Source organism: Mobula hypostoma, chromosome 13, assembly GCF_963921235.1.
Source record: "Mobula hypostoma chromosome 13, sMobHyp1.1, whole genome shotgun sequence".
NCBI lineage: Eukaryota > Metazoa > Chordata > Chondrichthyes > Myliobatiformes > Myliobatidae > Mobula > Mobula hypostoma.
Genome location: NC_086109.1, coordinates 49,677,230 through 49,700,548, shown reverse-complemented (window position 1 = coordinate 49,700,548; position 23,319 = coordinate 49,677,230). Strand labels below are relative to the sequence as shown.

The 23,319-nt window shown below is 42.3% G+C and overlaps 1 protein-coding gene across 1 annotated transcript in view; it reads left to right on the top strand.

The window, feature by feature from the left end:
• The window catches only part of kdm5ba (lysine demethylase 5Ba), a 156,384-nt gene that overhangs the window by 83,088 nt on the left and 49,977 nt on the right, over positions 1–23,319 (top strand). Inside the window, exons 15-19 of the mRNA XM_063065669.1 lie at positions 3,470–3,651; positions 11,833–11,957; positions 17,769–17,919; positions 21,477–21,591; positions 21,741–22,096. Of these exons, the coding sequence (XP_062921739.1) occupies positions 3,470–3,651; positions 11,833–11,957; positions 17,769–17,919; positions 21,477–21,591; positions 21,741–22,096 (929 nt within the window). The remainder of the gene's footprint in view (positions 1–3,469; positions 3,652–11,832; positions 11,958–17,768; positions 17,920–21,476; positions 21,592–21,740; positions 22,097–23,319) is intronic.

The window sequence follows — 23,319 nt, the reverse complement described above, 5'->3', positions numbered from 1 at the left end:
CAACCTCTTTATTCAAAGCACCCAGGGCACTTCAGTTAGTCACTCAAACAGGAACAGTCTGCAACGGTTCTTGTCCAGTCCACCAACTAACGAACGTTCTCCTTACATAATGGATATAGTTGTTCAGATACCCCCACACATACCAAGCTGGAGTCAGACTTGTCTATTGCTTGACAGTACTGAGACAAATTACAGAATAGGTATAATGGCCACATACACAAAACAGACTGGAGCTGTCTTATCTCTGCGCATGACTGCACAAGGAGACAAGCATCCTGTAACACTAGCTGGCTAACTTCAAGAAGAAATATTGCTCAGCATTGAATTGCACATCTGTTGATCATCAAAGTTTCTTGCAGAAAAGACAGCCTGCTATGTTTAACTGACTGTGTTAACCCTTTTACATACTTTATCAGAGTTGCAGTGTGGAACAGGCCCTTCCGGCCCAATGAGCCACACTGCCCTGCAACCCATCTATTTAACCCTGGGCTAATCAGAGGACAATTTACAATGACCAATTAAACTACCAACTGCTATGCCTTTGGACTCTGGGAGGAAATCCATGTGGTCACGGCAGGGGGGGGGGTGGGGGTGGGGGTGCGCGGAGCATGCAAACTCCTTACAGATAGCGCCAGAATTGAACTCTTGAACTCTGCTTCTAGCTGTAATAGCTTTGTGCTAACCACTGTACTACCATGGAGCACCTTAATTGTTTAAGGAGAGATGTCCTGTAGATACTGCCTACCACTTTGATTATTTATCAACAATGGATATTATTGACAAAAAAAATCTATTGACTGGTGAAATAAAATGGAAGAAACTTGAAAGCTGTTTGGCAACTTGTACCAAGATAGAGAGTAGTGTCTAACTGGCGTGCAGTACTTGGAGGTGCTAGTATTCTTATGGACTTGGTATACTTATCTTAAGTTCAAGTTTAATTGCCATTGAACCACATGTGAATGTCCGTGAGTACAGCCAAATAAGACAACCTTCTTCCAGGCCTAATGTGGAAAACACATTACAGGTTGACCTTCACTAATCCGACCACCTGTAATCCGGTTCCTTCGATAATCTGGCACTGATTATGCTTAATGTGATTCTTCTGTAATTTGACATTTTCACTAATCCGGCACTCCTCAGGTCTCAGTGGTGCCGGATTAGTGAAGGACACCCTGTACCAGCAATCATACACAGTACTAGGCACAAGTAAACAATCTCTCAAAATATATATAGGCTGAGTCCTTGAGTGACATGTCCTGTAAATTGATCTTGCATGGATGTTATTGGCAAGAACAAGCAGTTCTCAGCAGTCGGCAGGCAAATGTGGATGCACACAATCCAGCTTGTCGTTCCATTGATCAAACACGGGATGGCAGCGTCGAAGGGAGGGGCCGACCCCCCCCCCACCCACCCAACCCAGCATGAATGCTGCACTACCCACCTGGTATTTTTCTTGACTATTGCAGCAAGCAAGCCTTAGCCCTCACTACAGCAGAGGCCAAGTGGCTTCCCCACCATCAGTCTCCCCAATAAACAAGGGAAACAGACTTGCAGTGTTTTTCATTATCAATGTCCAACAGGGTCTTGTGGTCACAAGAAAATCTTCCTACACTGCCTTCGCCCACAGACTCCCATGCCTTCCTATACTAGGCAGTAACACGGTCTGCACCAATTTCAGCTCCTCCACCAATGAGCAGCTTGCTAATGGGTCAATCTGTAATATCTGAAGTTCTTAATAGCCAGCATTGTCCTGTGATTGTTTTTGTTTTTAAAAAAAAAAGTTACAAACACCTTTGGTTGATCCCTGAAAGGCTGTTGCATCTGAATATGCTGGCATCTTACCCAAGTGGTGGTGGTCTTGGTATTGAAGATGAGGATTGAAACAATGCTAATGATACAAAGATCTGTCACTGATTCATGTGTTAGGTGTATGTACTGACAGAGGTTGTCACTGCTGATTTGAATAGTCCCTGTAATGATGAATAAAGCAAAGTATTTGTTGACTTCGATTACATGAAGTGCATTCAGTTTGCAGTCACTTAATAAGATTTAATAACAATGGTAAAATTCCTGCCAGCATCTTTTGAAATGCAGGTTGGCTTTAAACATCCCGTTAGTGAACAGTATAGTTGATGTTGGTTCTACATTCCTTAAGCTACATTTAATTTAATTAGTAGACAGTACTAAAGCAAGTGGCAAAAGATAATGCGTTTTGGTTTCATTCATCAACCGTGGGATTGAGTTTAAGAGCCGGGAAGTAATCTTGCAGCTATATAGGACCCTGGTCAGACGCCACTTGGAGTACTGTGCTCAGTTCTGGTCACCTCACTAAAGGAAGGATGTGGAAACTATAGAAAGGGTGTAGTAGAGATTTACAAGGATGTTGCCTGGATTAGGGAGCATGCCCTATGGATTAGGTTGAGTGAATTTAGCCTTTTCTCTTTGGAGCGACGGAGGCATTGATCGTGTGGAAAGTCAGAGGCTTTCAGACCCAGGGCTGAAATGGCTAACACGAGAGGGCATACTTTTAAGGTGCTTGGAAGCAGGTACAGAGGAGATGTCAGGGGTAAATTTTTTATGCAGAGAGTGGTGAGTGCGTGTAAAGGGCTGCTGGCAACGGTGTTGGAGGGGGATATGATAGGCTCTTTTAAGAGACTCCTACATGGAGCTTAGAAAAATAGAGGGCTATGGTAACTCTAGGTAACTTCTAAAGTAAGTATATATTCGGCACTGCATTGTGGCCCAAAGGGCCTGTAGGTTTTCTATGGTTATATATGCAGGTGCCAAATCTTGCTTGCTTAATAATGGTTGGATTTGGGCTATTTATTAAAAGCAATAACAGTTGGCACCTAAAATGCATTATCTTTCTCTGCTTGTCTTGGGCGTGATGCTATTCAGACCCATGTGGAGATTAGCATTGTAGCACTCAGGCTTTAGGAGTGCTTGAGGACCACCTCTGTGTTTGGTTGAATTTTATTTTTTTTAATATTTTGTAGCATGCAATAGGCCTTTCTTACCCAGTGAGCTGTACTGCCCAGCAACCTGCCTATTTAACCCTAGCCCAAGCACGGGACAGTTTACAATGACCAATTAACCTACATCTTTAGACTGTGGGAGGAAACCAGAGCACCCAGAGGAAACCCATGCAGTCATGGAATGTATGAGCTCCTTACAGATGGCGCAAGAATTGAACTCCGATGACCAGAGCTGCAAATGCGTTATGTTAATCGTTCTACTACAGTGGCTACGCTATTCTGAACAGTCAGAATTTGGGGTGTACTGATGGAATTTGTCATGGGGTTTTGAGTTCACATTTGTCTTGAAGGATACTTAAAAATGACTTTCTAGTTTTGAACATTTCAACTGGGCCCTTATTCTGTTTTCAAACATGACTCTGGAAATAAGTTACATTAAACCTGAATATAAAGAGCTCACTATAAATGAATGAATCTTTTTTCCTCCATTCCAGGGAGTAATTGATTCTGTGAGGGAGAAATTTGAGTTATTGCCGGATGATGAGCGACAGTGTGCAAAGTGCAAGACTACTTGCTTCTTGTCTGCAGTTTCATGCCATTGTAAATCAAATCAACTTGTTTGTCTGTACCACGTCACCGAACTCTGCTCGTGTCCACCACATAAATGTCATCTCAGGTAAATAATGCAAGGAATTTCTATTCTGAATTCAGCCCTTGTTGTTTGCAACCAGTAGTGGAAAAACATGAGTAGCAGATATTGTCTGGGGAAGCCAGTCTGTTAAATGGATCAAGCAGAAGGGCTTCACTAAGACGTTAAAAATCCAAGCAAATTGGGGGATGAGAAGTCTCCAAAAGCTATGGGTTTATTTTAGTAAGCAAAATCCCAAATGTCTTTGGGGATTCTACCAGATATTTTGGATTCTATAGTTCAATCTGGGGTTTACCTGTGTTTTAGAGCATATTTGCTTTCACATTTATCTTTAACTTTTTAACATTGGTGGTTAGTGGGTTATTTCACTCGGTTGAAATAAACTTTCTCTTTACAGGGTGCTCCTAGATATTTCAAACAATATCTAGACTAGTATGTCTCGCTGTATAACTGCCTCGGAATGAATATCAGAATCAGGTTTATTATCATTGGCACGTGTTGTGAAATTTGTTAACTTATCAGCAGCAGTTCAATGCAATATATAATATGGAAGTAAAAAGTAAAAATAAGTAAATCGATTACAGTATTTGTATATTGAATAGATTAAAAAAGTGCAAAAACAAATATATTATAAAAGTGAGTAGTGTTCATGGGATCAATGTCCATTTAGAAATCGGATGACAGAGGGGAAGAAGCTGTTTCTGAATCACTGAGTGTGTGCATTCAAGCTTCTGTACCTGCTATCTGATGGTAACAATGAGGAAAGGGGATGCTCTGGGTGCTGGGGGTCCTTAATAATGGATGCTGTTTTTCTGAGAACACTGCTCCTTCAAGATGTCCTGGGTACTTTGTAGGCTAGTACCCAAGATGGAGTCAACTAAATTTACAACCCTCTGCAGCTTCTTTTGGTCCTGTGCAGTAGCCCCATCCCATACCAGACAGTGATGCAGCCTGTCAAAATGCTCTCCACGGTACATCTATGAAGTATAGTCTCTGTCTTGCTGCCTTTATAGCTGTTATGTTGGGAGCAGGTTAAGTCCTCAGAGATCTTGACACCCAGGAACTTGAAACTGCTTATTCTCTCCACTTCTGATCCCTCTATGAGGATTTGTATATGTTCCTTCATTTTACACTTCCTGTAGTCCACAATCAGCTCTTTTGTCTTACTGATGTTGAGTGCAAGGTTGGTGCTGTGACACCATTCCACTAATTGGTATATCTAGTTGGTAGGCTCTCTCATCTCCATCTGAGATTCTACAAACAATGGTTGTATCATCATAAAATTTATACATGGTATTTGAGCTGTGCCTAGCCACACAGTCACGCGTATATAGAGAGCAGAGCAGTGGGCTTAAGCACTCACCGCTGAGGTGCACCAGTGTTAATTGTCAGTGAGGTCTTCTGGTTAGGAAGTTGAGGATCCAATTGTAGAGGGAGATACAGAGGCCCAGGTTCTGTAACTTCTCAATCAGTATTGTGGGAATGATGGTGTTAAATGGTGAGCTATAGTCGATGAACAGCATTCTGACATAGATGTGCTTGTATTGTCTAGGTAGTTTAAGGCTGTGTGAAGAGCCATTGAGATTGCATCTGCCATTGACCTATTGTGGTGATAGATAAATTGCAATGGGTCCAGGTCCTTGCTGAGGCTGGAGTTCAGTCTAGTTGTGACCAACCTCTCAAAGCATTTCAGCACTGTAGATGTGAGAGCTACTGGGCAGAAGTCATTAAGGCAGGTTACACTATTCTTTTCAGGCACTGGTATAATTGTTTCCTTTTTGAAGCAAGTGGGAACTTCCGCCCATTGCAGTGAGAGGTTGAAAATGTCCTTGAATACCCCCGCCAGTTGGTTGGCACAAGTTTTCAGAGCCTTGCTGAGGACCAGTGTTTGCACATTTTGGGTAATCAAGTTGGAGGTATCCTGGTATTTTAATATATTAAAAAAAAAAATAAAATTTGCAGTTTATCAACTTTACTGCCGGTAAATTTCTCTTGGCAGTTGTCTTTTTCACCAACTCTAGAAGTCATCTGGTCTGACTGAAATAAGATACAGCGTGGAATAGGCCTTTCTGTCCCTTAGAGCCACGCCATCCCAGCAACCCCTGACAACCCCGATTTAACCCTAACCTATTCATGGGACAATTTACAATGACCAGTTAACCGGGAGATCGGAGCTCATGGGTAAAGCCCACCCATTCCATGAGGAGGATGTACTAGATTCCTTACATAGGATGCTGGAATTGCACTCTGAACTTGGTGCCCTGAGCTGTAATGGTGTCATGCTAATAGCTAAGCTACCATGGTACTGATAAGAGGTAAGATTAATAAAAATTATTTAATTAAAAATGTAAATTCAGAGTTTGTCTAAAATTATTCGCAAGATTCTGTTTCACCAAGTAGTCAACCAATAACTCCATTCTGGAAAAGAAGCTCAAATGGGCCATAAAAGACATTTTCATATTGCTATCAGGCAAGTGTCCATAGCTGCAAATTTATGGTGAATAAATTAGACTGCTGAATTAGTTATAATAGGCATTCACAAGTGGCACCTTTTATTAAAGCCCATGTGCCCAAACATAAATATGCATGCAGAGTGCAGAGTATGAAATCAGTGAAGCTGTTGATTTGGTGGCAATTCTGGCATTCTGAAATTTCATGCCCTTGTCTGTCCTCTTTGAACTTTGTGCAGTTGATATTGTATTGGACTTGCCATCCGAACTAATTAATTGGGAGTGCTTGTACATGAATCACAAAAGGTTGGTTTGTAGGTGCAGCAAGCTATCAAGAAAGCAAACCTTCATTGAGAGAGGGATTAAATTTAAGAACAGGGAGGTTATGCTGCAACTGTACAGGATACTGATGAGGCCACACCTGGAGCACTGCATGCAGTTCTGGACTTCTTACTTGAGGAAGGAAGGCTTTGAAGGCAGTGCAGAGGAAGTTCACCAGGTTGATTCCAGAGATGAGGGCGTAAGACAGTGAGGAGAGATGACTCTCCTGGGACTGTACTCGCTGGAATTCAGAAGACTGAGAGGAGCTCTTATAGAAACATATAAAATTATGAAAGGGATAGATAAGATAGAGGCAAGAAAGTTGTTTCCACTGGTAGTTGAGACTAGAACTAGGGGACATAGGATTCGGGGGAGTAGATCTAGGACAGAGATGAGGAGGAACTGCTTTTTTTCAGTGTGGTGAGTCTGTGGAATTCTCTGCCCAATGAAGTAGTGGAGGCTACCTCAGTAAATATATTTTAAGATGAGGTTGGGTAGATTTTTGCATAGTAGGGGAATTGAGGGTTATGGGGAAAAGGCAGGTAGGTGGAGATGAGTCCATAGCCAGATCAGCATGATCTTATTGAATGGCATAGCACAGGGGTCCCCAACCTTTTTTGCACCGCGGACCAGTTTAATATTGACAACATTCTTGCGGACCGGCTGACTGAGGTGGCGGGGGGGGTGTTCAAGTAAACTCACCTCAACATGTCTTTCACAGTTAGGGTTGCCAACTTCTCACTCCCAAATAAGGGACGAAAGTAGTAGTCAAATACGGGACACTTGTGTTTACCCTGAGAAAGACTACCAAGACCATGAAGCCTTGTGCGGGCACCTGTGTGCGCATGGGCGTACGTGCCAATTTTTTTCCACAAATCGGTTTTGGGTGATTCGCTTTACGCCATTTCGGCACGAAAGGTTTCATAGGAACACTACCTTAGCGGGGGAAATACGGGACAAGGGCGGACATGTATGGGACAAACTAATTTAGCCCAATATACGGGATGTCCCGGCAAATATGGGACAGTTGGCAACCCTACGTTCAAGTTCAACAGTGCGTGACAGGGAATGAGGAAAGGTGCAGCTGACTCATATCATTTCCTCGCGGTGGTTGGGGAGCGCTGGCATAGCAGGCTCGATGGACCAGATGGCCTTCTGCTGCTCCTATTTCTTATGTACTTAAGTTCTTATTAAACAAAACTTGTGAACTATCTATCTGTAAATTGCTAGATAATTTCTTCTGACTTCTGCAATTCTAGACGGTTTTGAATATTTTTCTTGTTTAAAAATTATAGTGATGTTCTGAGTGTTGTCTTGGTGAAACTGAAATGTTGGTGATTTTAAAGTTTGTTCATAAAACTAGTTATGCAGATAATGAGAAAACCTGCAGATGCTGGAAATCCAAGCAACACACAAAGTGCTGGAGGAACTCAGCAGACCAGGCAGAGTCTATGGAAAAGAGTAAACAGTCAACATTTTGGGCTGAGACCCTTCAGTAGGACTGGAAAAAAGATGGGAAGTTAGAGCAAGACGGTGCTGGGAGGTTAGGTGAGGAAGAAGATCAAGGTGGTAGGTGATGGGTGAAACCAGGAGAAGGGGAGGGGTGAAGTAAAGAGCTGGGAAGCTGATAGGTGAAAAAGATGAAGGGCTGGGGAAGAAGGAAAATGATAGGAGAGGGTAGATGATCATGGAAGAAAGTGAAGGAGGAGGAGCACCAGAGGGAGGTGATGGACAGGTAAGGAGATGAGGTAACAGGCAAATGGCAATGGTGAAGGGGGTTCATGCCATCAGATTGGTGGCTATCCAGGCGGAATACAAGGTGTTGCTCTTCCAAGCTGACTCTGACCTCATCATGGCAGCAGACGCCATGGACAGACATGTCGAAATGGGAAGTAGAATTGAAGTTAGTGGCCATTGGGATATCCCACTTTTTATGGTGGATGCTGAGTGAAGTGGCCTCCCAATCTATGTCAGGTCTCATCTATATACAGGAGCTACATCAGAGTACAGGATTTAACAGACTGATAAGGTGGAGTGTAACCTCACCCAGAAGGACTTTTTGGGGCCCTGAATGGTAGTGAGCGAGTTGGTGTAGGTGCAGGTATAGCACTTATTCTGTTTGCAAGGGTAAGTACCAGGAGGGAGATCAGTGAGTAGGAAGAGATGGATAAGGCAGTTGAATAGGGAGCAGTCCCTGTGGGGGGTGGGGGTGAAGGGAAAGGTGTGGCTTGATGGTGGGATCCCGTTGGAGATGCAGTTGTTATGCCACCCCTCTTCTCTCAGTTCTTCTGTCTTTGCTATATCTGTTTTCAGGATGAGGCTTTCCATTATAGAACTAATGAGATGTCTTCCTTCAAACAAAGGGGCTTTCCTTCCTCTACCATCAACACTGCCCTCACCTGCATCTCTTCCATCTTGCGCATGTCTGCCCTTGCCCCATCCTCTTGCCACCCCACCAGGGATAGGGTTCCTTTTGTCCTCACCTACCGCCCCTGCAGACTCTGCATCCAGTACATAATTCTCTGCAACTTCCTCCATCTTCAACTGGATCCCAGCAAGTACATTCCACCCCCCCCCCCACTTTCCATTTTCTGCAGGAATCACTCTCTATAGGTGGCTGCCTTGTCCATTCATCCCTGCACATAATCTCTCTCCTTGTACGTATCCTTGCAAGTGGAACGAGTGCCATACTTGCCCCTACACCACTCCCTCACTACCATTTGGGGCCCCAAACAGTCCTTCCAGGTCAGGCAACACCTCATCTGTCCCTCTGTGTCATTTCCTGTATGTGCTACACCCAGTGTGGCCTCATGTATATTGCTGAGGCCTGACGAAGATTGGAAGACCACTTTGCCAAGCACCTATGGCGAAGAAAAAGCAGGATCTCTCAGTGGCTACCTATTTTAGTTCCACTTCCCATTCTGACATGTCCATTTGTGGCCTCCACTACTGTCGCAATGAGGCCACGCTCAGGTTGGAAGAGCAACACCTTGTATTCCATCTGGGTAGCCTCCAGCCTGATGGCATGATAATTGCACCCCTCCCCACCTTTCACCATTCGTATTCCCAATTACCTCCATTCCTGTTTCTCTCTTCTCACCTCGTCTCCTTACCTGCTTATCTCCTTCTGGTGCTCCTCACTTTCCCTTTCTTCTATGGCCTTCCATCCTCTCCTATCAGATTCCTCTTCTACAGCCCTTTATCTCTTTCACCAATCAGCTTCCCAGCTTCACCCTTCCCCTCTCCCTTTCACCTGTCACTTATACTTCCTCTCCTTCCTCCACCTTCTTGCTCTAACTTGCCTTTTTCTCCAGTCCTGATGAAGGGTCTCTGCCTGAAATGTTGACTATTTTCTCTTTTCCATAGATGCTGCCTGGCCTGCTGAGTTTCTCCAGCATTTTGTGTGTGTTGCTTAGTTATGCAGATGTTTTGACTCAATAAATGAAATGATTGGAACAGGCTACAAAACAAAACAAGGAGAAGAAATACAGTGATTAATCAGATCCACTTATCACAGTTCCATTGAGACATAATGTGTTATTTGCATTAATAACTAACCCACCCAAGGATGTGCTGGGAGCAGCCTGATGGTGTTGCCACAGATTCACGGACAGCATGCTTATCATGTTCCTCATAACAACACAAGCAACAACAACAAAGCAAGACACCAACAGCAAAATAAGCCTCTTTCCTATCCCTCCCATCCATCCACCCACCCAGGCAGCCCTCCAAACACAGGATAGGCAGTCTCTGGGGCTCCAGTCCTTCCCCTGGATTCTTAGACGCACAGATGTTGAGCCTTTAAGTTTGGACTATCCCAGGACTCACCACTCACATGTTTGATCTTCGGGCATTGACTTCTGGACTCACATGGCACTTGTGATTCCTGTAGTCCTCTACTTGGCAATTCACAGAAAATGTTTGTTTCAAAGGATCAATGCTGAGACCATAATTGTTAAATGTGTTTAGATTGGTAATAGATTTGGGATTGAAAAATACAATTCAAAATCATACAAACACAAGAATTTCCAGTTAAAATTGGAATAGCGAGTTTAATATGGTTGCAAAGTGGCCAAGATTGAGAATTGTATATTCCAAGATACCTTTAGATTCCCAAACACTAATGGTAATGCAAGATATTGTATGAATCAACAAACTGGAAATTTGGTCAGGATTGATGGAAAGATGAAGGCTGTTAAATACAGAGCGATCCTGGATAAATATCTGCCAGCCTCTGCCAGAAAGTTTGAACTGGGTACGAAGTCCTCCTTGCACTAGGACAGAGACTCACAGTGCACTGCCAGAGCAACCAAGGGGTTCTTCAAATGAAAATTGATGTCGTTGAGTGGCCCAGAGTCCTAAGCTTAACCCGATCAAACATCACAGTGAGAGGTAGTTCAAATAAGTACTGAGCAAAGGGGGATGAATACTTTCAAACTGCTGACATGCAATTTTTAAATTTTTAGTTAGTTTGTTGAGTTTCCCTTTCTTCGGGCTCTACTGTGGAAAAAAACGAGCATGTGATTCACAAATAAAATTCTCAGTTAAATTGATCCAAATCCCTGATTTTGTAAACAAAGTTTGGCAACTGAATTTTTTTTTAAAAGTACTGAGTGCTACCGGGCAGTAGTCATTGAGGCAACTCAGCCCCGTTCTTGGGCACCAGTATGATCACTGTCCTTTCGAAGCAAGTGGGAACCTCTGACAACAGAAATGTGTTGAAAATGTCCTTCATTATTCCAGCCAGTTTGTTGGCACAGGTTTTCAGTACCCTACCAGCTACACCATTGGGGCTTGACATCTTGTGAGGGTTTACCCTTGCGAAAGATGTTCTGACATCGGCCTTGGAGACAAGTCACAGGGTGGCCAGATGCTGTGAGGATTCTTACAGGAGTAGTTTTATTCTCTTTCAAAGCGTGCGTAAAGTATTGAACTCATCAGGGATTGAAGTATTACTACCATTTATGCTGTTAAGTTTCTCCTTATAGGAAGTAATATCCTGCAAGCCCAGCCATAGCTGACGTGCATCCAATTGTCTCTAACTTCACCTGGATTTGCTTTTTCATTCTTATGTTGACTTTGCACTGGTCGAATCTTGACTTGTATTGTTCTTAGTCACCAGTCTTGAATACCACAGATCTCGCCCTCAGCAGACTACGAATCTACTGGTTCACCCAGGGATTCTGGTTTGGGCATGTTCAATATGTTTGTGAAGGCAACACTCACCCACACAGGTCTATATGAAGTCGGTGACTACTCTGGTCCATAAATGTTAGAATCAAGAATTTGTAAATAAGTAAAATAAGCAAACATGCAGCTTTGACTGTCAAAGCCAGCTAGTTCTGAGACATACCTAATCAATAAAGAATGATAATTCAATTAGTTATGGTATTGATTCTTCAATTACATTTTTCATTGAATTTGTTTTTGTCTCCAGATATCGTTACACCTTGGAGGATCTCTATCCTCTTCTGAGTGAATTGAAATTGCATGTAGCAGTGTATGATGAATGGTCTTCCAAAGTAACTGCTTGTCTGGAAGCTAAAGATAATGAAAAGAAAAGTAAGTATTTGACCTAGAAAACAGCGCTATTCCAATTCATTTCTTCGTGGCCCAATAAGATATTAAAGGCATAGTTCCTAACTTGCAGTTTGTAATAAAACAGCTTATGAGCAGTGAGGTGTTCTTGGAGAGAAATGGAAGCAATACCAAAGGAACTACAGTCCATGACAATACACATATTTGTTGAACTAATTTATCAAACATAACATATGATTTAGGGAAACTATTGCCTTTTAAATTTCGGAAAGAAGAGGGTCAACTTCCCCCAACCGGCAGAACTGTCAGTTCTGCCCTTCTTTCCAAATAACCAAAATAGGAACAAAAATTGCTGGAAATCTTCTATAGGTCAGGCATTATCTGTTAATCTGAACAGAGTTATTATAGTTGATCTGTATAGTTTTTTTCATTTCAAGTAATTGAAATCTAATAACTCATATCACAATTCTTCAATAGCTTTGGGCAAAGATTGAGAATGGGGTGCTTAATGGAAGAAGTTTAGGGGCCAGTGCCTTGCAATGATGCTAGTTCAAAAATTAGATCTGTCTTATTTATCTCATTGGACAGTAGTAAGGTCTATGGAAGACCAAAGAATCTTTGGTTCATCCTCAATCAGGTTTAATATTATTTGCATATGTCGTGAAACTTGTTCATTTTGCAGCAGCAGTACATAGAAACATAGACAACCTACAGCACAATACAGGCACTTCGGCCCACAATGCTGTGCCGAACATGTCCTTACTTTAGAATTACCTAGGGTTACCTATAGCCCTCTACTTTTCTAAGCTTTGTGTAGCTATCCAGAAGTCTCTTAAAAGGCCCTATCGTATCCGCCTCCACCACTGTCACTGGCGGCCTATTCCATGCACTCTCTGCGTTTTTAAAAAAAAACAACTTACCTCTTACATCTCCTGTACCTCCTTCCAAGCACCTCAAAACTGTGCCCTCTCATGTTAGTCATTTGAGCCCTGGGAAAAAGCCTCTGACTATCAATGCCTCTCATCATCCTATACACCTCTATCAGGTCACCTCTCATCCTCCGTTGCTCCAAGGAGAAAAGGTCAAGTGCACTCGATCTATTCTCATAAGGCACGCTCCCCAATCCAGGCAACATCCTTGTAAATTTCCTCTTTCCCCATCCTTCCTGTAGTGAGGCGACCAAAACTGAGCACAGTACTCCAAGTGGGGTCTGACCAGGGTCCTATATAGCTGCAACATTACCTCTCGGCTCCTAAACTCAATCCCACGATTGATGAAGGCCAATGCACCGTATGCCTCCTTAACCACAGAGTCAAACTGCACAGCTGCTTTGAGTGTCCTATGGACTCGGACCTCAAGATCCCTTTGGTCCTCCACTCTGCCAAGAGTCTTACCATTAATACTATATTCTGCCATCATATTTGACCTACCAAAATGAGCTACCTCACACTTATCTGGGTTGAACTCCATCTGCCACTTCTCAGCCCAGTTTTGCATCCTGTCAATGTCCTCTTGTGACCTCTGACAGCCTTCCACACTATCCACAACACCCCAACCTTTGTGTCATCAGCAGATTTACTAACCCATCTCTCCACTTCCTCATCCGGGTCATTTATAAAAATCACGAAGAGAAGGGATCCCAGAACAGATCCCTGAGGCACACCACACCACTCCATGCAGAATATGACCCATCTACCACCATTCTTTGCCTTCTGAATCCACAAAGCAATGTCCCCCTTGGATCCCATGCTTCCTTACTTTCTCAAAGAGCTTTGCATGGGGTACCTTATCAAATGCCTTGCTGAAATCCATATACGCTACATCCGCTGCTCTACCTTCATCAATATGTTCAGTCATATCCTTAAAGAATTCAGTCAGGCTTGTAAGGCACGACCTGCCTTTGACAAAGCCACGCTGACTATTCCTAATCATATGTCTCTCCAAATGTTCAGAAATCCTGCCTCTCAGGATCTTTTCCATCAACTTACCAACCACTGAAGTAAGACTTACTGGTCTATAATTTCCTGGGTTATCTTTACTCCCTTTCTCGAATAAGGGAACAACATCCATACCTTCCAATACTCCGGAAGCTCTGCTGCCTCCATTGATGATGCAAAGATCATCGCCAGAGCCTCAGCAATCTCCTCCCTCGCCTCCCACGGTAGCCCTGGGTTACAGCTCGTCCGGACCCGGTGACTTACCCAACTTGATGCTTTCCAAAAGTTCCAGCACATCCTCTTTCTTATTATCTATATGCTCAAGCTTTTCAGTCCATTGTAAGTCATGCCTACAATCTCAAAGATCCCTTTCCGTAGTGAATATTGAAGCAAAGTATTCATTAAGTACCTCTGCTATCTCCTCCGGTTCCATGCACATTTTTCCACTGTCATACTTGATTGGTCCTATTCTCTCACATCTTATCCTGTTGCTCTTCACATACTTGTAGAATGCCTTGCGGTTTTCCTTAATCCTGCCCGCCAGGGCCTTCTCATGGCCCCTTCTGGCTCTCCTAATTTCATTTTAAAGCTCCTTCCTGTTAGCCTTATAATCTTCTAGATCTCTATCATTACCTAGTGTTTTTTTTTAAACCTTTCATAAGCTCTTCTTAACTAGAGTTACAACAGCCTTTGTACACCACATTTCCTGTACCCTACCATCCTTTCCCTGTCTCATTGGAATGTACCTATGCAGAGCCCCACGCAAATATCTTCCTGCTGTACATTTCCCTGAGAACATCTAATCCCAATTTATGCTTCCAAGTTCCTGCCTGATCGCCTCATATTTCCCTTTACTCCAATTAAACGCTTTTCTAACTTGTCTGTTCTTATCCCTCTCCAATATTATGGTAAAGGAGATAGAATTGCGATTACTATCTCCAAAATGCTCTCCCACTGAGAGATCTGACACCTGACCAGGTTCATTTCCCATTACCAGATCAAGTACAGCCTCTCTTGTAGGCTTATCTACATATTGTGAACCTTCCTGAACACACCTAACAAACTCCACCCCATCTAAACCCCTTGCTCTAGGGACATGCCGATCGATATTTGGGAGATTAAAATCTCCCACGGCAACCCTGTTATCATTATATCTGTCTCCTTATCTGCTCCTTGATATCCCTGATACTATTGGGTGGTCTATTTAAAAAAAAAGCACCCAGTATAGTTATTGACTCTTTCCTGTTCCTAACTTCCACCCACAGAAACTCAGTAGACAATCCCTCCATGACTTCCTCCTTTTCTGCCGCTGTGACACTATCTTTCATCAGTAGTTCCACGCCCCCACCTCTTTTGCCTTCCTCCCTGGCCTTTCTGAACCATCTAAAGCCTGGCACTCTATGTAACCATTCCTGCTGCTGAACTGTCCAAGTCTCTGTAATGGCCACAACATTGTAGCTTCAAGTGCTGGTCCACGCTCTAAGGTCATCTGCTTTGCAAGGAGTATTATGAACATTAAAATAGCCACATCTCAAAGCATTAGTCTAAGCATATCCCTTTTCTATCACCTGCCTATCCTCCCTCTCGCACTGTCTGCAAGCTTTCTCTATTTGTGAGCCAACCGCCCCTTCCTCCGTCTCTTCAATTTGGTTCCGCCCCCCCCCCCCCCCGGCAATTCCAGTTGAAACTCTCCCCAATAGCCTTTGCAAACCTTCCAGCCAGGCTATTGGTCCCTCTGGGATTCAAGTGCAACCTGTCCTTTTTGTACAGGTCAAGCCTATTCCAAAAGAGGTCCCAATGATCCAGAAATCTGAATCCCTGCATGCATTTATCATCCACCTCATTCTATTCCTATACTCACTGTCTTGTGGCACAGACAGTAATCCTGAGATTGCTACCTTTGATGTCCTGCTTCTCAACTTCCTTCCTAACGCCCTGTAGTCTGTTTTCAGGACCACCTCCCTTTTCCTACCAATATGTACCACGTGCTCTGGCTGTTCTCCTTCCCACTTCAGGATATCGTGGACGTGATTAGAAACATCCTGGATCCTGGCACCTGGGAGGCAAACTACTAACGTTTCTTTCTTGTGTCCGCAGAATCGCTTGTCTGATCCCCAACTATAGAGTCCCCTATCACTGCTTGCCATCCTCTTCCTTTCCTTACATGATACAAAAACACTACATATTACTATAAATAAACACTAAAAGAAAATAGTGAGGTAGTGCACATGGGTTCATTGTTCATTCGGAAATATGATGGCAGAGTGGAAGAAGCTCGCTCCTGTACCACATCGAAGGTACAGTGGCATGCAAAAGTTTGGGCACCCCTGGTCAAAATTTCTGTTACTGTGAATAGCTAAGCGAGTAAAAGATGAACTGATTTCCAAAAGGCATAAAGTTAAAGATGACACATTTCTTTAATATGTTAAGCAAGAAAACTTCTTTATTTCCATCTTTTACAGTTTCAAAATAACAAAAAAGGAAAAGGGCATGAAGCAAAATTCATGAAATTCTGCACCTTTTTTTTCTCCAAACATATGTTTGCTCATTGCGGCCAAAAAATTCTATTCAAAGGGTTCAAAGGAACATCTAAACAAGCCTGAAGCATTTTGGAAACAAATCCTGTGGACTGATGAAGTTAAAATAGAACTTTTTGGCCGCAATGAGCAAAGGTATGTTTGGAGAGAAAAGGGTGGAGAATTTCATGAAAAGAACACCTCTTCAACTGTTAAGCACAGGCGTGGATCCATCATGCTTTGGGCTTGTGTTGCAGCCAGTGGCATGGGGAACATTTCACTGGTTAGAGGGATTTAAATACCAGCGAATTCTGGAAGCAAGCATCACACCGTCTGTAAAAAGGCCGAAGATGAAAAGAGGATGGCTTCCACAACAGGATAAAGAACCTAAACACACCTCAAAATCCACAATGGACTACCTCAAGAGGCGCAAGCTGAAGGTTTTGCCATGGCCCTCACAGTCCCCCGACCTAAATATCATTGAAAATCTGTGGATAGACCTCAAAAGAGCAGTGCATTGAAGATGGCCCAAGAATCTCTCAGAACTAGAAGCCTTTTGCAAGGAAAAATGGGCAAAAATCCCTCAAACAAGAATTGAAGCTGGCTACAGAAAGCGTCTACAAGCTGTGATACTTGCCAAAGCGGGTGTTACTAAGTACTGCCATGCAGGGTGCCCAAACTTTTGCTTCAGGCCCTTTTCTTTTTTTGTTATTTTGAAACTGTAAAAGATGGAAATAAAAAAGTAATCTTAAACTATTAAAGAAATGTGTCATCTTTAACTTTATGCCTTTTGGAAATTAGTTCATCTTTTACTCGTTTAGCTATTCAGTCACAGAAATTTTAACCGGGGTGCCCAAACTTTTGCATGCCACTGCAGCAATGAGAAGAGGCATATCCTGAGTAATGGGGTAAAGAGATTAAGGATAAAGAGATTAATCAACACTTCAAGTCATTTTTAGAGTAAAGCCAACTATTACCTTATTGCATAGCCTCTGGCATGGTTTTGTTTTCCCTGTAGTGTTTCAAATTTTAGATCTTTCTCATGCAATATTTGGTTTTGATTTCTAAATATCAAAATTGTAAAAATTGGATGAGCTTTTATTGCCAGTTGCAACTCTGCTTACGATCTATACTCAGATTTGTTGGCCATAAAGACATTGCAAGATAATTTGTGTTGACTAATTTCAAGTTGCTTGACATTTCTCAACCAAGGTATTTTTGCATTTCACTTTTGTAAGTTGTAATCAATAAATACAGCAATGTTTTAAAGAAGAAAATTATTGTGATTTCCTAGTTTTGAAATATTGGCTTCTTTAGCTTTAAAAACAAAATGAGAAAGTTGTCATTTTTTCTTATTGTCTTTATCGTTTACATCTCGTCAGGTATCTCTGATTTCAAATCATTGTTGAAGGAAGCAGAGAAGGAAAAATTTCCAGAAAATGATTTATTGAAACAGTTGCGGGAAGCTATTGTTGAGGCAGAAAAGTGTGCCTCTGTTGCTCAGCAACTACTTAATGATAAACGGCAAACCAGGTGTGTAAATTTGTAAATTTTACACGGTAGCTCGTATAAGGAGTGTGCTGTCGATGTTGGACCAGGCTTTCATGTACTGCTCAGTTGCTGTCAACTGACATTTACTTTTAAAAACTGGTCTAGTTCCTATTATTTTGGAAAACTTTGGATTTTGACTCAACCCTCCAAATTGAAGTTGAATCAAATTCTTAAAAAGGTAGTTTTCCTTTCTTATGAGTCTGCAGCCAAGATGAATTTTATATTTGCTACACTAGGTAGGAAGCATCTGTTTATGGCTCATACATGAGTTAATTTTGTTTGCTATTGAGTAATCTCGTGTGGGGATATGTATGTTGAATATTCCAAAGCATGGGCATTTTCATATTTAAACTTCCAGAATTTACTCGGTTTTCCAGAGATTCAGGAATTTCATTCTGAATGTTAGCAAGGTTTCAAAGGTACATTTAATGTCTACAATATACATCCTGAAATGCTTTTTCTTCGCAACCATCCCCAAAACTGCGGAGTGCCCCAAAGAATGAATGACAATTAAATGTTAGAACTCCTGCTTGCCCCATCCCTGTGTAAGCAGCAGGAAAGCAATGATACCCCCCTCCCCCACCAGCAAAAAAAGCATCGGCACCCACCACCAGAAGGTATGGGGGAAGAACTTTTTTTTAACACATGGGGCATTGTGATTAAGAATGAAAGGCTGTCCCCTTCGGGTAGGGAGGAATTTCTTCTTAGAGGATCAGTAATCATTGGAATTCTCTACCTCCTGAAGAGCTGTGTGAGCGGAAATACTGAATATCTTCAAAACTGGTGAAGACAGATTTATCATCTGTGGGGAGTGGTCCAGGTTTAGGGAACAGGGAGAAAAGTGGAGTTGAATCCACTATCAGTGGATATTATTGAATAGTACAGACAGTGTGCTTGAGGTTCAGTGTCTTACTCCTGGTACTAGCTGTCTTCAAGGACTCCAGACTGGAACACTCAACCTGGTAAGAATTGTGGACGCAGAGTTAATCTGAGTTTTCAAGATAACATTGTACAGGAAGTTGAGGGGAAATAACTTCAAGGAATCAGATGAATGGGGCTGAATATATTGCTGTACCGAGAGCACATGTGGGTTTATTTGGGCTGAATGGCATCATCTTTCAACAGCTCAGGGCAAGTGTTGTTGGGAAAAATAAAATATTTTAAAATAAATGCATTTAAACAAATGCACATCCTAGGAGCATACCCAACAGTGGCTTTTTTCTAACATATCAATATTTAGACATGTATAATCATGCAGTGCCTTGAAAAAGTACTGTCCCCAACTTATTATTCATACAAATGAGTGTTATAAGCAGCGATTTTGATCAATTTAACTAAGAATTTTTATTTGTGAATCTCATGCTCCTTTTTTCCACAGTAGAGCCTAAAACCATAAAATTGTAAGCATGAATAACTAAATATTCAAAAACTGTCAGCTGTTCAAAAGTACTCATTTCCCCTCTTTGCTCAGTACTTAGTTGAACCACCTTTCACAGCTATTACGGCCAATAATCTTTAGATAAATTCCAAGTAGCTTTGCACAATGGGATGGAGCAAAATTTTCCTATTCCTCTTTGGAAAATTGCTCAAGCTGTGCTGGCTAGTTGGGAGTAGCAGTGGAAAACAATCTTGAGATCTTGTCAGTGTTGTTCGATTGGGTTAAGGTTAGAACTTTGGGCCACTCAAGGGCATCAATTTTCTTCATTTGAAGTCACTGCGTGGTTGCTCTGGCAGCACGATTTGGCTCGTTGTCGTACCGAAAGACTAACTTCCTCTACAGGGTAAGCTTTCTGGCAGAAACCAGCAGGTTTTCACCCAGGGCCTCTTTGTATTTAGCAGCATTCATCTTCCCATGAATCCTGAGCATGCAATAAAGATGGTGTTACCCGGCTGATCTGCATTACTAGATTTATGCCACGTGTACTGATTTTTTTTTTGTAATAAAAGCATATCCTTGCCCATCAAGACTTTGCAAAGCGTCATGGAGTAAAGATGTGAAAAGAGGTCTTCTGGTCCATGAGACTATAAGATGTAGGAGCAGAATTAGGCCATTCAGGGCTACGGTAGGAAACTTTGTCACATGGTGTGAGCAAAATTATCTGCAGCTTAATGTGAAAAAGACTAAGGAGCTGGTGGTAGACCTGAGGAGAGCTAAGGTACCGGTGACCCCTGTTTCTATCCAGGGGGTTAGTGTGGACATGGTGGAGGATTACAAATACCTGGGGATATGAATTGGCAATAAACTGGACTGGTCAAAGAACACTGAGGCTGTCTACAAGAAAGGTCAGAGCAGTCTCTATTCCTAAGGAGACTGAGGTCCTTTAACATCTGCTGGACGATGCTGAGGATGTTCTACAAGTCTGTGGTGGCCAGTGCTGTCATGTTTGCTGTTGTGTGCTGGGGCAGCAGGCTGAGGGTAGCAGACACCAACAGGATCAACAAACTCATTCGTAAGGCCAGTGATGTTGTGGGGATGGAACTGGACTCTCTGACGGTGGTGTCTGAAAAGAGGATGCTGTCCAAGTTGCATGCCATCTTGGACGATGTCTCCCATCGATAATGTACTAGTTGGGCACAGGAGTACATTCAGCCAGAGACTCATTCCACCGAGATGCAGCACAGAGTGTCATAGGAAGTCATTCCTGCCTGTGGCATCAAACTTTACAACTCCTCCCTTGGAGGGGCAGACATCCTGAGCCAATAGGCTGGTCCTGGACTTATTTCATAATTTACTGGCATAATTTACATATTACTATTTAACTATTTATGGTTCTACTACTATTTATTATTTATGGAGCAACTGTAACGAAAACCAATTTCCCTCGGAATTAATAAAGTATGACTATGACTATTCAGTCCATTGAGTCTGCTCCGCCATTCCATCATGGCTGATCCACTCAACCTGACTTCTCGCCATATCCTTTGATGCCCTGACCATTCAGGAAACTATCAGCTTTCACTTTAAATATACCCACGGACTTGGCCTCTACCGTAGTCTGTAGCAGAGCATTCCACAGATTCACTACTCTCTGGCTTTTCAAAAAAAAAATTCCTCCTTACCCATGTTGTAAAAGGTCATCCCTCAATTTTGAGATTATGCCCTCCAGCTCTGGATACCCCCACATAGGAAATGACCTCTCCACATCCACCTTATCTCTACTATGGGAGGGGGGGGAGTGAGGAAAGGAGCATGTGATTCGAAACACATTCTCAGTTCAATTGATCAAAGTCCCTGGTTGTAATACTCATTCTGGGTATATACTGTAAGTACCCTACATAGGGTTGCAGACTGAATACTCTTTTCAAGGCACTATATTTCAAAAAAATATTGTGACGAGATCAGTGATAAATGATTACTTCTGATCCTATTTTAAGTTGCTGCTCTGGACAAAACTTATTTGAAAAGATTACTTAAAAAGGATGGGAATTTATTTCCAGCCGAATGACAATATTGTCCTTGAAGGAAGAAGGTTAAAAGGGTGTTTGTTCTTTGCTTGAATTGAGTTGGGAAAGTGGAAGCTTTGGCTATTGTGTTTCAGGTACCGTTCTGGTGGAGGAAAGTCCCAAAATCGTCTGACATTTGAAGAGCTTCAAGCATTTGTTAAGCAGCTCTATGGCCTTCCCTGTATCATTGATCAGGCTTCCTTACTAAAGGTATGTTTAGCCCTGGGTGTGCTTTTAAACTGCTGTTACTTCCTTTAAAATTTAACTCATCACTAGAATAATTCTTATGTATTGTCACTGTAAGATTGGTTCTTAACAAACTAGTATAAAATTGAAAAGTGGATTTCTAATCTCCACAGGAACTTTTAAACTCTGTGGAAGATTTTCAGCTACGCTCCGCAAAAGTTCTTGCTGATGAAGTGCCTAATACCTTTGAGCTGCAGCAACTGTTGGATATCAGTTTTGGGTTTGACATCGAACTACCACAGATCCAGTACCTTCGAGAGCACCTAGAGCAGGCCCGGTGGCTTGATGAAGTTCAGTTAGCTTACTCTGCACCTGAGTCTTTCGCTTTGGATGACATGAGGCGGCTGATTGACTCGGGGGTAGGACTAGCACCTCACCCAGCTGTAGAGAAGGCCATGGCTCACCTTCAGGAGCTCCTCACAGTTTCTGAACATTGGGAGGAGAAAGCTCACAATCTGCTGAAATCTAGGTAAGAGAACTAGCAAATCTCACAAAGTTGCAAGCAACAGTGGTGGAGGCGGATACAATAGGGACTTTTAAGAGGCTTTTAGGTACATGGAACTTAGTAAAATAGAGGACTATAGATAAGCCTAGTAATTTCTAAGGTAGGGATATGTTTGGCACAACTTTGGGCCGAAGGGCCTGTATTGTGCTGTAGATTTTCTATGTTTCTATCTCTGTCTAGTTCATCATATTCGCAAGAGCGTTTTCTTGACCTTTAAAGTTTGTGAGCAAGTGTCACTTTTGTAATCAATAGAATAGAGCAATGTTTGTTAACAGGAAGGTGAATATAAATTACCATATTGGTTTAATGTTTGAGAGATAAATATTGACTAGAGCTACAGTAGGACGGTGGTTAATGCAACAATATATGGCTATAGGCATTGGAATTGAATTCCAGCGTCATCTCTACGTCTTTCCTGCGGAATGTGTAGGTTTTCTCTGGGTTTCTTCCACAGTCCAAAGACCTACTGTTTAGATGGTTATTTGATCATTGTAAATTGTCTGGCAATTAGGCTGGGGTTAAATTGGGGGGGTTGCTGGGCTTGAAGGGCTGGAAGGACTTATTCTGCTCTGTATTTCTAAATAGAGCCCTTGAAGATCTCCCATTCTTCAAAAGTAGCATTGTAGGATCTTTTACATTCACCAGACAAGGAAATCAGTCAGTGCTAATTTTCCAGGATATTTTTAGTCTTATTTAGCATGTGAGTACCATCGGCAAAGCCAGCAATCATTACTGACCCCTGATTACTCTGGACAGTGACTTCTCTTTTGAAATTCTGCTACCTAGATGAGCTGTTCCAACAATAGGTTAGAATTATTAATGGTGTACTTCCCAACAGTTGAAGGTGATAATGTTAGAACATAAAACATAGGAGCAGAATTGGGTCATTCAGCCCATCGAGTGTTCTGCCATTCCATCATGCCTTATTAATTATCCCTCTGCACCCCATTCTCCCGTTTCTCCTTGTAATCTTTGATGCCTGTCTAATCAAGAACCTATCAGTATCTGCCTTCAATATATCAATAACTTGACCTCCATCTCTATCTATGGCAATGCATTTTCCAGATTCACCACTCTCTGGCTGAAGAAATTCTGCCCTATCTCTGTTCTAAATGGATGTCCTTCTGTTCTGAGGCTGTGCCCTCTGGTCCTGTTCCTGGTTATCTGCTTTCTTTGCCCATTGGCGA